The 15,295-nt window shown below is 47.8% G+C and overlaps 1 protein-coding gene across 3 annotated transcripts in view; it reads right to left on the bottom strand.

Annotated features, from left to right (window-relative positions):
• Positions 1–980: 980 nt before the first annotated feature.
• CHD2 (chromodomain helicase DNA binding protein 2) overlaps positions 981–15,295 on the bottom strand; it is an 85,174-nt gene continuing 70,859 nt past the window's right edge. For all 3 annotated transcript variants that reach the window (XM_058033090.1, XM_058033089.1, XM_058033088.1), the window contains exons 31-43: positions 14,776–14,817; positions 13,681–13,820; positions 12,834–12,972; positions 12,549–12,699; positions 11,168–11,290; positions 10,802–10,930; positions 9,921–10,061; positions 8,691–8,825; positions 7,641–7,819; positions 6,991–7,090; positions 6,306–6,522; positions 5,335–5,584; positions 981–4,413 (exon numbers count right to left, since the gene is read on the bottom strand). In XM_058033090.1, the coding sequence (XP_057889073.1) occupies positions 4,080–4,413; positions 5,335–5,584; positions 6,306–6,522; positions 6,991–7,090; positions 7,641–7,819; positions 8,691–8,825; positions 9,921–10,061; positions 10,802–10,930; positions 11,168–11,290; positions 12,549–12,699; positions 12,834–12,972; positions 13,681–13,820; positions 14,776–14,817 (2,080 nt within the window). In that variant the 3' untranslated portion in view covers positions 981–4,079. The remainder of the gene's footprint in view (positions 4,414–5,334; positions 5,585–6,305; positions 6,523–6,990; positions 7,091–7,640; positions 7,820–8,690; positions 8,826–9,920; positions 10,062–10,801; positions 10,931–11,167; positions 11,291–12,548; positions 12,700–12,833; positions 12,973–13,680; positions 13,821–14,775; positions 14,818–15,295) is intronic.

The following is a 15,295-nucleotide window of genomic DNA, read 5'->3' as shown; positions in this document are numbered from 1 at the left end:
CTCACCAAAAATGAGCTTTTTGCTAGGAACCAGCTCCCTCTAGAGGGTCTGCCCCTCTGTAAAGCACAGCCCTGTCCCCTCACTGGGGTGGGTGCAAGGTAGGGCTGGGGGAGACACCTGGCAGCATCAGGGTGCTCACATCCTTACCTGCCTGCTTAAATAAAAATAAAAACATTTAAAAAGTCACTGGCCTCAGGTAGATTGACCCAGGCACGTACAGCCAGCCCAGCTCCCTGAGCCCCTGTGCCTCCCTGCAGCTGAGCCCCATGGCCAACAGCCAGTCACTCTTTCCATTAGGAAATCCATTTTTCAGGAGCATATAACTCAGCTGTGAAATTTCACTCTTGGCTGAAACTTGGCTCAGCAGCAGAGAGACTGGGAAGGGCTGGACCCAGTGGCTACAGGTGTGAAAAGTGCTTCTTACAATGAGCTTTTATAACTTGGGAGGAACGGCTCCAATCCCTGCTCTGTGTGGGCCTCAGTGTGAGCAGTGCAGGGTAAAGACCAAACCAAAGCAGCCACTGATGCCATCACATCCCACCTGGAGAGGCACATCCTGCCCAGGAGGGGCTGGGGACAGACAGGAGAACTCACTGATGCAGCAGCAGCAACACTTCTTCTAGAGAAAGAGGAATTCTCCCCAGAAAAGGCAAAAAAGAAAAGTTACACATCTTCAGAAATCCGTAAAACCTGGAGGTGGGATAAACATAATCACCAGTATCATCCCAGTGAAATCCTGGTGGATCTGGGTTAGAGAATGTACAGCTCCTTCTGATCAGGTGGAAATTCCCATCTGAAGAAGCTTCCAAGTCTCCATCAGCACAGACTGTGAAACTATGTAAAAACAGCCAAGCAGAACATGCTTATTCCTGCACAGTGAAAATATCCATGGTGGCTTGGCTATGGCTGGCAGGAAAGGGCCCTGTGATCCCAAAGCAGCCCCCAGAGACACCACACTGGGGCCCTTCTGAAAATCTCAGTAACACTTTTTAATATACAAGAATCAAAAGTACAGCAGTTTTACAATGTAGGAAAATTTCATACATACTATATAAACAACATATTTACATCAGAAATCACTAGGACAGTGGCATTTCTTTCACAAATATAAATTAATATTAATTACTGTTTTTAGTCAACAGGTTTAAAAGTCCGTATTTTTACAGTAAGAGTCCTTCTCTCCCCAGAGGGGAGGCAGAGGTGGGGAGGAAACGGGTGAAAGCAGAAAAATATTTTTGTGTGGATCACAAACCACTCACACAAGGACTTCAGCACTCGGTTCCGTGTCCATTTTGGTTGGGACCACATCACCTGTCCCCACAGCAAGTTTTGGTCTGCAGGATTTCCACCATGTGAACTCGTAACTTTACACCATTTCCAAAGAGGTCAGGCTGAAAAACTCTTTTATTTTTTTTTTTTTTTTAATTTAAATTGAACCCCAGCAAGTTACTGCTATTTTCTGCAAAGAGGTTGGAGGGAATCCCACAGCTGGTTAGGAAGGAAGAGCTGTACCAAAGCTGTCACAAACACCACAGGGAAGTTTATGGCTGTGGATGTGTCCCCTCTGATCCCACTCCTGTCCCCGTGACTGTGTTTGGTTGTGGTCCCTATGCTGAGGGGACATAAAATGCATAAGTGTGTGTGTGTGCTCAGGGAAGACTTTCTCCCAAATCTCCTTCTCCAGCTTCACTAAAGCCAAACCCAGCAAACATTCACCCATCATGAGTGGACATGATGTGACTCCAACATCAGGCTAAAGTGACAGTGGGGACAGCTCTCCAGTGGATATGGGTAAAGCTTTTGCTGTTGCACAAGAAGGAAATCCCAACCAACCTCAGATAAGCAGAAACCCCCACATCTCAACACAGAAAATGCCTCTTGCTGGGATCCAAAGCTCTCCTGCACCAGCCCTCACACTGGTTGCCAGTACTGCCTTTGCTACACGAGTATGGCACAAACTTCCCACCGTGACAAAAACAGCAATTCTCTTTGCCCCTCTGAGGCCACCTCCATTTTCACATTAAAAGCTAATACCTCTGAAAAGAAAGGACCTCTTTGTTGAATACCACAGCCTGCAATCACAGCTTAGTGGGAAACACCACGGAAAGGGGCTCTCTCCACACCTCCCACCCCTCGAGGGGGACTGTGGAAGACTTGCCTTCACCTCACGCTGCACAGGTAAACACAAGTGTAACACTTTATCAGGGCAGCAGGTGCCCCTAAGGAAACAAAACTGCCCTGAATTCGGTGGAAATCTTGCAACATAAAAACAAAAGGGGAACAAAACACTTCCCGTGTGTCCCCGTGGAGCAGCGGGATGGGGAGGAGTGATGGCAGCAGATTTCCAGGGATACACTGCATGGAGGAGTTTTAGTGTCAGTTTGCATGCACCTTCCAAGGCACTGCCTGGAGTCAGGAAGCCAGCCCTGAACACCCATCTGCCCTCAGTCCTTTGGGGAAGGGACATCACAGCTTATTAGAGTCAAATACTGGCATCTTAATAGGAGGCCCAGCTTCTGTGCCCTGCCAAACAGGAGTCTGGAACAGCCTGGTCTTTAATACTGAGCTCTGGGTGGTGATGGTGATGCAGCCCCAGACACCACGCTCAGGGCAGCCTTTGTGGTCTCCAGGGAACTCCAACCTGAAAAATGATCACTCAAGGTGCTTCTGGCCAGCAGGATGTGCACAACCAACCCCTCACCACACCAGTGTCCAGGATGGATGCTGGTCTGCATCAAATACTGTGGTTTGAATACTTGGAGTGTTTGCCCTGAAGTTCACTGAGCTGGGCTGCACATTCCTCTTTTCCCTCTGCCACGCTGGGCTCTGAGACATTTGCTCCAAGGAATTCCTCATTCTGTCCCTGCTCACTGAGGTGCCAAGTCCTCAGGTTCGTTTCCAATTTAGACAAACAAAAGGTCTATAAGTGCAGGTTCTTTTAGCAATTCAGAGTCACTGCTGACTGCTGGAAGGTGACCATTCCCTGAGCAGTGATCACTCCACTGGATTCCTATTTCACTTTGCTCTACCATCCCCTATCCTTCAGTCACAGTAAAGGTTTGTGATCACTGCTTTGTGAAGCACAGAGAGAAATGATTTGCCCAAAGACCAGAGGCAGGAAGATTAGGAGTTCCAGTATCCCCAGAGCCATTTTTTGATCTTGCACCTGTTAGCAGCAGCCAGCATCTGTTAGTTCCTGGACCACCCAAGCTGCCCATGCCAGAAGAGAAGAGTTTTGTTATGAACTCCTGAGCCCTGTCCACTGGGAAATACTGTTCTCACCCCAATTTCTTTCCTGATGGTTAGAAGTGAACTAAGCCTTTTGTTGGCCTTTTTTTCCCAGCTCACACTTAACCCCAGAGTCAAGATTTGCCAGTTCCAGCTCTGGAGAAGGGAGGAAGATCCCCTCCACCTCTTCTGTTGCAGGTGACACAACAGCAATCAAAGCAGAGCCAGTTTCTTGAAATGGATAAAGACATGAAAATGATAACATGGCCAGGAAAGTGATGAATTGTCACCAGCATGGCTCCAGCTCGTTTGGAGTCATTCTGCAGGGACATCAAGGCCCTCTTTCAACCAAGTTTGGCTGCTGAGGGGCTTCCCTGTCCTTCCTTGAATATATTGCCCCATGCTGGTGACACACAAATCCCAGCCCAACCAGTTTATCCCCAACCCCAAAGCAGCATCTGTCACGTAACATCAAGTCAGAGCAGGCACACAGCCTTCTGCACCATCCTAAGCAGCATCAATCTGCCTTCTCCTTCTGAGGAAACACTGGCTGGGGAAAAACTCCCTTGGGTCCATTGGACTGAGGAAAACAAAAACAAAACAACAAACGAGGCAGCAAGGCTGGTTCCATGACAGAACAGTTCAATGGTATAAAAGGGGAAAGGAAATGGGAATCTAAACCAGAATCAAGAACTAGGGAAAATCTTCCTCCACCCACTCCCCCAAATTCCTCCTTGACCCAGCCAGATGATAGCAGCATGTTCAGAGTTTCTGGTTGCTGGCTTGGAGAAAGCAGCCACCGTCGCACCAATCCCAGGATCTCGGACGTGCCCTTCGCCCTCTCCGTCGCTCTACGCTTTCCGAATGTTCCAGTTATAATCTGGATTGTTTTTCTGTTCCAATGACCTATCCAGAGGTGACCTGTGATCGAGAGGTGACTTGGAATCGTGGGGGGATTTCTGCGAGGGGGGCGAGCGAGGGTCCGACACCGGAGGGTGGGATGGAGGGAGGGGCTGTTTGTAATCGCCCAGTTTGTCTGTGTGGAAGGACCGGTAGTGGTCCGAGGGTCCTTGCCCGTGGTAGCCCATGGGTGGCCTGTGGTCAGACATCCTCCTGAAATCCTGCTGGTGGTAGTTCTGAGGCCTGAAGTCCTCGGACCGCCGGCGTTTGGAATCGTGGTGGTGCCTGTGCAGAGAGAAATGGATGGAGATCAGCTCCCCAAGCCCACTGAGGTGAGGGCAATGTCTTAGGTTGGAAATGGGTGTGTGTATTCTATTCCTATCTGTGAAGCAGTTACCTTCTTAGTTACCTTCTTACTTTTCCTTTATCTCTTCCACAACCAATCCTCCCTCTGGGAAATACCCTTCTGTTAATGGCCAATGAGTGTCACTGTATGACTGATAAAATTACATAATACCATTGGGAGAAGCTCCGCCCAGAGGGAGGAGCCAAGCATTCCTACCTGGATCTAATCAGAGGTTTGGAAGACCACAGGCAGCCTTTTCCCACTGGATTCCCAGAGGAGCAACCTTTTTCCCACTGGATTCCCAGGGGAGCAGCCTTTTTCCCACTGGATTCCCAGAGCAGCAGCCTTTTTCCCACTGGATTTCCAGGGGAGCAGCCTTTTCCACTGGATTTCCAGAGGAGCAGCCTTTTTCCCACTGGATTCCCAGAGCAGCAGCCTTTTTCCCACTGGATTTCCAGAGGAGCAGCCTTTTCCACTGGATTCCCAGAGGAAGATCAGGCTAATCTACACTACACTGGAGGTACTACTACCTTCCTTCAGAGGAAGACTACACTGCTCCAACAGAACCACACCTGGCACTGCAGGAGGGCTGCAGCCACCATTTAATGGGACTGCTGACATCCACAGCGTGTCAGCTCTATTCTGACTCTGTCAGTGTTATTTTGTATTACTGCACTGTTTACTTTATTTTATATTTTCTTCCCTAACAAAAAACTGTTACTCCTGCTCCCCGTATCTTTGCCGTAATTCCAAAATTACACCAATTCAGAGGGAGGGTGTTTCCATTTTCCATTTCAGGGGAGGCTCTGCCTTGCTCAGCAGACCCCTGTGCGTCCAGACGCAGTCAGACCATCGCTCACCTGTCGTAGTAGTCGCGGTGGCCGCGGTGGTCGCGGTCGCTGTTGTACTGCTCGTAGGGCCTCTTGCGGGACAGGTTGTTTGGTCGGTAGTTGCCGGAGCTGCGGTGGGGGTCCCCCCGCGAGCGCCGCTCCCCGTAGTGGTGGTCCTTGTACCAGTGCTGCTCGTACTGGTGGTGCCGCTCCCCGCCCCACATCTGGTTGCTGTTGCCGCCGTAGTTGAACTTTCGGTCCCTCTGCCAGTCTCCTCGGTCTGCCGCGGGCAAAGAGCACCTCTGAGTCTCTGTTGTGATTTGGTTTAAGCCCATTTGCTTCCCTGAATTCTCCAAGAAATAATAGCTATTGACACTCTAACTTTCTCCTCCCTAAACAACGTGGGCCCATTTTATTCTTTGAATTTCTGTCACAGACATCTTTTATTTTCCTTAAGATTTTTCCTCCTGAGAAGTTGAGAGGCCTCAGGAACAAAATGCAAACAATGGTTATCGGCTGCTGTGGAATGCTACAGGTGGATCTGTGATTGGCCAATGTTGGTTATTTCTAATTAATGGCCAATCACAGTCAGCTGGCTCAGACAGAGTCCGAGCCACAAACCTTTGTTATGATTCCTTCTTTTTCTATTCTTAGCTAGCCTTCTGATGAAATCTTTTCTTCTTTTAGTATAGTTTTAATATATCATAAAATAATAAATCAAGCCTTCTGAAACATGAAGTCAGATTCTTGTCTCTTCCCTCATCCTAAGACCCCAGTGAACACGGTCACAAATTTCTTTATCACTATTTTTTTATCATCCTCACAAATCTTACTCACATTCTTTTCCTCAGTACATCACCATGTTTTCTAGCCCAGCAGTAAGTACAGATGTTCTATCCCATCCCCTTTAAACCTGAGCAGCCACAAGTCCCAGAAGGATTTGTGTCCAGGAGCATTAGGTCAGAAGGGAAGGTTTCTCCCAGCCTGCCAGCCTGGCTCACCTGTGTTGCTGAAATGTCTCTTGTTTGGGTGGCCGTAGTTGTCCCGGGGGTGGCCGTGCATCTGCTGCTGGGTGTGGGAAGGGGGCATGTGGATCTTCTGGGAGTGGGGATTGTGAGGCACGTGGGACTGGGACATCACGGAATCGCGGCTGGAGCCTGACGGCTCTGGGCGGAACGGCTTCTTCATGCTGGACATGTCCTCCTTCTTCTTCTGCTCCTGCAAGGGGGAACAGAGGGATGGATACGGCTCAGCTGCTCTCCCACCAGAAGAGCAGGACTGTGAGCCAAGCTTGTCTGCCAGGCTCTGGATTTTCCTGCCTCTTTGAGGTGAGCCAAATCTGTACTCAAGAATGGCACAAACGTGGTGGAGGACAGGCAGAGTTTCGCAGCTCTGCTTCTACACCTGATCTCTACAGGACAGCACGCCCAGGCTTTTCACTCCACAGAGCAACTGAACATCACATGCCACACCAAACAATGCTTTTGCTTGGTCAGGACAGCCAGGACAAAGTGACCAGAAATACCACATAGAAAAGAAGGCAAATGCAATCAGACTGTTTAGATGTTGAGAAAACCACAGGGCCAATAACAAAGAACACCCACGGTAAGAGGCAGAAAGAATTGGCACTTCCAGTGCAGCAACTTTTAAGGACAGAAATTAAAGGAAAAGCACTTCAGGTCTCACCTCCTCTTCCTGTGATCTTTTCTTATGAGCCATCTTGTAGAGTTTGTGTAGTTTTCTGGCATCAAATTCTGTGAATTTTGACACAAATATCCATAGGTTCCTAGAAGGACACAAACATTTTCTGTTAAGTGCTACAGCAGCAGTTTAACTGCCAATGACTTCCAAACCAACATCAAATTCCTTCTACCCTTTCTGGAAAACAGTCTCAGCTCGGGACAGGATGATCAGGAGGGCTGAAACCATATTCTTCAAAGTAAAATAAAGAGGTTTGGAGTGGTTTGTGTGATTTAGCTTTGAAATCAGTTTTAATGAAACCAGGACAACTTGAAGACAAAACATTTGCCCGGGACTTGTGATGGAAGACCATCCCTGGAAGTGTTCAAGGTTCAGGCTGAATGGAGCACTCTGGTCCAGTGAACTGTGTCCCTGCCCATGGCAGGGGGTTGGAACTGGGTGATTTTAAGGTCCCTCTCAACTCGAACCACTCCATAATTCTGTGAATTTGTAGACTGAGTGGAGCAGAAATCACAAGATTTCATGGGTTAAATAAGAGGCAAATGGCACATCCATCCACAAAAAAACCCCAGCAGCCTCTGACTATTATTTCAAAATATCCTAGACCAGCTAAGGAAAACAAAATGATCCTTCACCTTCTCCACAGCTTGATGTGATCCTGGTCAGTGTAGGCTTTAAGGCACTCAGAGATGCGATCACCGATTTTCAGGAGGCAGTTTCGTGTGTGCTCCAGCTGTTCTTGGACTGTCAGTCCCTTATCAGGCTTATCAAGTTGCTTCAGTGCTTTTTTGACTGGTCTCATCCTTTCCTTGCACTTGAAAGAACAACAGAGAGGAGACAGTGATTAATTTGGCAGAGGGCTCTACATCATTGCCCTGCTAATCGAAAAGAACCTCGTTTAGCTTTATCTGGCCATTAGGCAAGGAGAAATCAGCTATAAAATAGCAAATTGTTAGACAAGCTGCAGACAATCATCAATAAAAGACAAGATTTTCCCCACCTCCACTGCCCCTGCCTTTTAGGAGGGAACAATTTGCTTTGCAAGCAGTAAGCACACATGGTCTGCCCCTGCATGGATCCCATGGCACGCAGGGAAGTGTATCCAAGCCTCCACACACTGAATCAGCCACCCCAGCTGAAAAACTGCTCAATTCAATCCTGTCCAATCCCATCTTTGGTCACTTTAATGCTTGCTTTTACAAAAACTAGCAGACATGAGATGAAAGCACTGCATTTTTCGGCCTGGGCACATCAACACTATGCACAGATAAGGAATCAGACAGGTTTTTTGACTGCCTGCCTGGATCTTTTGTACATCACAGAAGTAAAGTTAAAGAAAAAGACAAAAAACCCCACAGGACTTTCAACAATACAGAGATTTGCATTGAGAGAACTGCTTTTAAGAAGTGGTATTTCAGCCAAGGAGAATCTGCCATGACAACTTTGACTAAAAGGCAATTTTTACAATGAGCCTGGTGGGCATGTTTGCTGTGAGATCATTTACACAGCTCTGCACCTCCAACAAGGTCACCCTCAAAACTCCCCTGCATTTCCTTGCCTGAAAGAACTTCTGTGGCTCCTTGGCTTCTACAAGAGAGGGAATCTAAGGCTGCAGGGTGTTCTGTAACTTCACTGGGCTCTCAGCACTGCCCTCCCATTTCCCAAGGAAAATACAAAATACTCACTATGCTGAATGTTTCTTGGTCCAGATCATCATCCTCATCTTCTCCAATGGGGATTGGCTCGCTCCCTGCAGTGATGTGGACAGGACCCTGTGATCTCTTCCCTTTACTTCCAGATTTGGCCTCTGCACCTTTAGGCTTTACAAGGACAAATTACAAACATCACACAATGAGCCAGGATGGAGGATCCCCAGTGACCCAGCTAACAACCTCCACACTATTGTTACTGGCAGCTACTAAACCTGGGCACTGTTCCTACAACTTTCCTCCCAAAATCTCCAACTGTTGAGCTGCAATGGCTCTGTTTAACTTTATGTCATCCATGAGGGAGAAGTCAGAGCCAACAGTTTGGACATGAACACGATATTCACACTCATGGGAAGAAACCAAAGTTGAAGACTTGGAAGAGAGGTTAACATAAAGAGTATCTCTCCCTTGCAAAGGACAGAGCTCAGGGTAGTCTCATCTCTACCAGCATCTGCAACTTTATGTGATATCACTAGTTCTCAAATCATGGCCTGTTCATGTATATTTTTACTTCTATGACTTACTTGCAATCAAAGCCACACCAAAAATCTCTGGAAAGCAAACTTTCCCCTACATAGGCAACAAAACTTCTTAGTTTGCACTTATGACCTCAGTGTCAAAACACACTGGGCATGTAGTACATACCTGTTCCTTGGACAGGTACTTCAGGTCATTATTATGGAAGCTTTTACCCCCCTTCCAATTTGCACCCAGCCTCAGGGCAGTTGTACCCAAAATTCAGGAGACATTTGAGTCTCCAGCATACCAGTGATGTTGAAACACTCATTCTGTTGAGTCCTGAACAGTGACAATGACAACTTACAGTCTTGATGGTGTGGACACTTGGGTCATTTGGGTGAGTTTAAATTAAAGGGGAATACAGACAAGGACCTGCCAGCCCTGTGATAAATCACAGCTGGACAGAACTTTGATCTGAGTGCTCCAGGCTCTTTCCTTAGCATCAGCTCTGTGGCCACATCCATGTCACAGGGACAGCTGTACTTTAAAGGCAGCCTGACAAAATCTCTTCCGTTTTGGTCACATTCCATGAAGCTTTAGGACATAGTGCCTTTTCTACTTTTTATGGCGATTCAGAAGGGCTGAAAAAGGGATACCCCTCACCCCACAAGGCCTTTAATCCTAAGTCTCACAGTGTGCCCCGCTCAGGGTCTTCCCTGTCATGCTGCTCCTGAAAGTATCACATACCTTCTCCTTCTTGTCTTTTGTCTTCTTTTTCTCCTTATCGCTTTCCTTTTCTTTCTTAGAGGATGTCTGTTTTTCCTTGTTCTCTTTGTTCTCTTTCTTCTTCTGTTTCTTTTTCACTGGGCTCTTGTCCAAGCCATCCTCCTAGAATATCAGTCACAGCACAAAGCTGGAGTCCCTCACCTCATGTACATTTTCTTCCATAAAACATCCTTAAAACACAGGCAACTTTTGAGGTCCATCCAGATTTACCCTCACACCTCTTTAGGCAGACATCGAGCCCTGCTCACGCAGCTGCCATCCCCCCAGAGGTGACAAAAGGGTATGAAAAGCAGAGCAGCCCCACTCTGTGACAAGCTGGCAAGCTGCAGAGCAGCCCTGCTCTCCTGTGCCAGCTGCACTCCAGAACGATCAGCCCCTGAGGTAGATACTGATCAGCACACGAACAAAAAGCCTCAGACTGCAAGCCAAACCACTCAAAGTCTGAACATTTTCTAAGCAACAGCATGACCTTGGTAAACTCCAGCTTCACCACGGGCTGACGTGCCCAAAAGGAGAGGGAAACAATTCTTCTTTCTCTCCTTTATAAGGGCAACAGGCTTTGTCCTGAGACAACCTTTCCCCCGAGTCAATGTGTGGATGTTTGTGGCCATTCTGGGATGCCCCAAATCCCTTAAAGCACTGAGCTGAAAGAATAGGTGGGAAAGGTCCTTCTTTCACACCAACAGCTGTATGGGTGGTTTTGTGAGTTTGCCAATCCTGTGAGAATTCACTTTTAGTGCCTCTGATTCCTGGAGGCTTTGCTGGGAATGCTTTCCAAGGTGAGGTTGGGCAGTCACAGCAGAGCCCAAGGAAACCTGGAAAAGCCACCAAGGCTGACTCACCTTGACTTCACCCTCTTCTGACTGGTTGTCTGAGTGCCGAGGAGAGGAGAGCTCATTCCCATGCTCATCTTTGACTTTGGGAGCCTTGTTCTCCTTCTTCACTCGGGGTTTCCTCTTCTTTAGCTTGCCCTGGTAAAAACAGAACAAGTCAGGGAAAGCAAATAGCTGCAGCTGCTTCCTGGGGACATTTCCCATCTCCTGAACATTGTGCAAACAGCTGCAGGTCTTGCAGGCTGGCAGGAAGCCTGATGAGCCCAAATCCTTCAGTAAGAGCAGCAATAACCTGCCCCTTATTATTATTAGTGTCTCCTGCCATCAGCCAACCACTCCCGCTGAAACCCCCAGAATCAAGAGGCCACATCTCACCTCTTCCCCATCTTTCATGTTTTCTTTCTTGTCCAGATCTTTTTTCAGCAGTTTCAGTAGATAATCAACTCGGGTCTGGAGCTGTTTTCCCTGAGGTTTCTTATCTGTCTCAACTGGTAGGATCTTTGATAAAGCAGAAAAAAAAAAAAAAATATACACCCATATGCACAAAGCTTGACAAAAGATTTACACATTTGCAGCAGCCCTTCCAGGCCCAGCAAAGAGCAGAAGATGCTGCACCTTCTGGGGGAACAAGAATGCTCAAGCCTTCCTTCCCCTCTCAGACTGTCCCTGTGTGGCCAAAGGCAAAGCTCCTACCCAGCAAGCATCCCTCCCCTTGGAATCCTGCACAAGTTAAAGGATCCCAAGGCTTGCTAAGCCTTGCAAGCTTGCTAAGGTCTCTTGAAGGAAAAAATCCTTTACAAGCTATATTTGGGACTTTGAGTTGCAAAACTGAGTGCACTGGCCTTGACACCTCGGATTTGTTTGTGGCAGCTTGGTCACAGCAGCCCAGTCACTCTGGTAACCTGAGACACTGCTACAGCAGGGGCACAGATGCACAATTTTTACTGGAAAACAAGGCTGAAAGGTGACGCTTTGTGGAGGAAATAGCTCAGCTTGCCAGCTAGGTTTGCTTCATACTTCACTGGAAAATGGGTGGCACGTTTCAGGCAGCTGTTTCCATTGCAAAATGCCTTTCTGAGCTCCACACATGGAGGGCTCTCAGGCAGAGCCTGATCTCAGCTAAAAGCACCAGCAGGGATGTCAGGGGAATGCTGCAGGCTGGCAGCAAAGCTGGTGTGCAGACTCCCAGTGCTCCTCAGCCCTGCGCTGCAGTTTCCACACTCCTTCCACCACACTGACACAAGGGATGGTGGATTATTTTTAACCCAGATCATTTCAACATGGTGCCTGTAAACTGTTCTTGTGGGGATGACTGAGGAACAGAGGAACTAGATGGAGGCTTTCCAGCTGGCTGTGCTGCCAGTCCCAGTCGTGTAACCATACCCTCGAAGCTAACACAGACCAGCCTTAACATAAGCACTGTCAAATCTGTGAGAAATTATTTCCACTCAGAAATTCACACTCAGCTTCTTGTGAGATGCTCAAGGAAACATCAAGTCACAGCCTCTTCCATCCTGTGCATGGAACCACACATGTCAGCATCAATTGAGTGTGGTTCACCTGGTACTGCCCACCAAACAACACAACTCTGCTTTCCATCCAGCATGCAGCATTCCATGAAGGCCACTGTCTTCCTCATTATCACTGATCATGGTTTTTGGAGTAGTTACAAACATAACCATCTGTTTCTGGAGTACATGAGGTGTGTTTGTTATGAGCAATGGACCCAGTGGAAGCAGCAAGCAAAGCCACCTACCTTATCAGACAGCTTCAGCTCCGGGTCTGTTTTAATGAGCTCCCAGTTTCCATAGCCATGCTCGTAAATTCCCACCAACAAGCGAGAATCCTCCTCCACTCCCCAGTCTACATCAAAATGAGCAGCTTTGACACGGCACGTCAGGCGGTACCTAAAGGCATTGCAAACACTGCTTTTAGTGCTGTGGAGGACAAAGCAAATCCACACATCCAGGCTGTTCTCTTCCCACTACAAAACCCAAACTCCCTCAGCCTCTTTCTGCGTTGCCTACTTAGCCAAACTCACTTCTTCCTTTCCTCTGGGTCCGAGGGAATGGATTTGTGCAGCATTTCAAACTCCTCCTCGTGCTGGATGATGGATTTCACATTGACTTGGACACCAGAAATCTTGATGGTAGGACCTCGTCTCTTTCCAGGTCCTTTCCCTGCTCAGCAATAAAACACAGCATTAATTAAGGGAACTCCTACAGAAGGAAGTGTCTCTGTAAAATGGCTCCACAGACAGTGATCAAGACCTTGCCTGCAACCTCTTATTTAAACGTAAGGCCCAAAATATAAGTTTTCTTCCACTAACTCACTTAGATCTGCAATTTAAACACCTCCCAGTACCATTTTCTTAAAAATACTTCTAAGTACACTGGAGCTGTTGATTCTGCAGTCTTGGTCAGCTGCAGCAGGCAGAGACCCAGCAGGAAATCCATCCCTGACTCTGTATGTCCAAACAAACAGCAAAGAGCAGCCAGACAGAGAGTGGGTGGTGATTCCAGCTCTGGGAATTGCTGTGCACCCAGCTTTACTGTGGAGTACACAGCACCAGTTTGATTTCCAGTTAAAATAAGATCTGCCTTGCTTTGTGGCCCAGCATTCCATGAGTTGGTCACTTCAGCCTCTCCCCACAAAAACTCATGTCCAGCAGAAGCCAACAGATCCAAGAGGCACTGTCCAGTCTGAGCAGAAAGCTCAGGGGCTCTTCTCTGAGGGTGAGAGCTGCCTGGCAGAGCTGGGGTGGTTTAAGTGTGTTCTTGTTCTTTGCTTCCAAGTCACAACGTGGCCTCCCTGTCCAGCACTGGAATGGTTTCCTCACAAGCTCCATGGAACACTCCCAAAACCACCCTAACAACCCCCTTGCCTACCTTCTGCTGGATTTTCCTTCAGCTGCTCCTCATATTCCTGCATTGCTGACACACAGCTGTTGTGGATGAGCTCCCCCAAACGCTTCAGGTCAGCCACAGACTTGTCCACCAGCTCAGCATCCCGGGCAATGCACTCCAGCCTGGGGAACAGGGACAGCTTTGTGTGAGATACAGCAGTTCCTCTCTCAACCATTTCCTATTCCATTGTTTCACAGCTCAGTGCTGTACACATGTGAATGTATAAAACATGCACGAGTTGAGTTTGTGCAGGAAACAATCCAGGTTTTGTCTTTTTTTTGGGTCTAACAGCTGCAGTGCAGATGTAGTAAAACTGATCCAATCTTGTGGATTTTTTAGTACCAAAGCAAAGGTGAGAACTGTCTCTCTTGGGGACAACAGGGACCCTCTGTGACTGTCCAGTATTCCCTCAGGCTTTCCCAGTTCCACATTAACTCCATTTGATGGTCTAAAGCTGCCATCTGCTGTCCCTTTTGCCTGCCTGAAGTCAGTAACATCAAGACTCACATGCAAGCCTTGTGTTTCATACCAGGAGAGCAGAACCAGCTAAAAATGCACTGAAGTTCTCCTATAATACATTCAGGGAACTCTGCCTCAGCCCTGAGACCTTTCTAGAGCCAGAGCTCTGCAGATCCATGTTTAAGGATGGTGCCTCTCTTTGTTTCCCTTCAGGAGGGACAGAGCCTGGAAAGACACTCCAAATTCAATCCTGAGGCTAACGTGCACAGAGGAGCTTGGCAAGTGTTTTGGGCAGCATTTGTTGTCCTGACAGCTGCTCCCTCTCCTCTCTGGGCAGAGTGGGAATGCCCCAAGGGCAGGACTGTGCCAGCAGGACCCTGCTGTGTCACAGCCTGGCACCACCACTGCTCCAGCTGGTTTTCAGCCAGCATTCATCAGTGCCCATCAACAGAGGCACCAGGGAGTGCCCAGCAGTGCCTGGGCTCTGTGGCAGGGCAGCAAGGCTTGTGCTGTCTGTGCAGGCTGTGTCACACACCCAGAGCAATGAGTGCCTGCAGTGCCCAGGAGCACAATGTGCCTCCATGGTCACCTCTGGAGCAGGGCCACGCTGGGACTCACCTTTCAAGAGGCAATCCAAACTTCTTGTAAGCCTTGATAAACCTAAGGAGAAAAAAAAAAAAAAAAAACTAAACTAGCTGCCATAAAAAGTAGGTTCTATATCACAAATGTGCTTGAATATATTAATTACAGCCTGTCACATTATCACCCTTGCATTCCCCACTGAGCAGCTCAGCACTGGGAAGCCTCATCCATTAGCCCCCACAGAGAGTTTTGTGACCTTGGCTGGAGAAGAACACAACATTGTTATGAATGTTGAGTGTTTGACAGATGAGGGGTAAAAAAGAAAAGGAGAGTGGTTACTGTAGGGCAAAAAAAAAAAAAATAGAAGAAAGCATTGGCTCACACCATGTTGGTAATTATTAACTTCATTTTTCCAGGAAGAAAAGAGGCATTAAATCAATGTCATTAGTAATTTTAAAGCTTGGGCTGTAAATGTAGCAACCCATCACAGAAGAGCCAAATGTGGCTCCATCCATCACAGAGGTTTGCAGATGAGGTTTGCTATTTATTTTCATGT

This window comes from Melospiza georgiana, chromosome 13, assembly GCF_028018845.1.
Source record: "Melospiza georgiana isolate bMelGeo1 chromosome 13, bMelGeo1.pri, whole genome shotgun sequence".
Lineage (NCBI taxonomy): Eukaryota > Metazoa > Chordata > Aves > Passeriformes > Passerellidae > Melospiza > Melospiza georgiana.
This window is presented reverse-complemented; position numbering and strand designations above follow the sequence as displayed.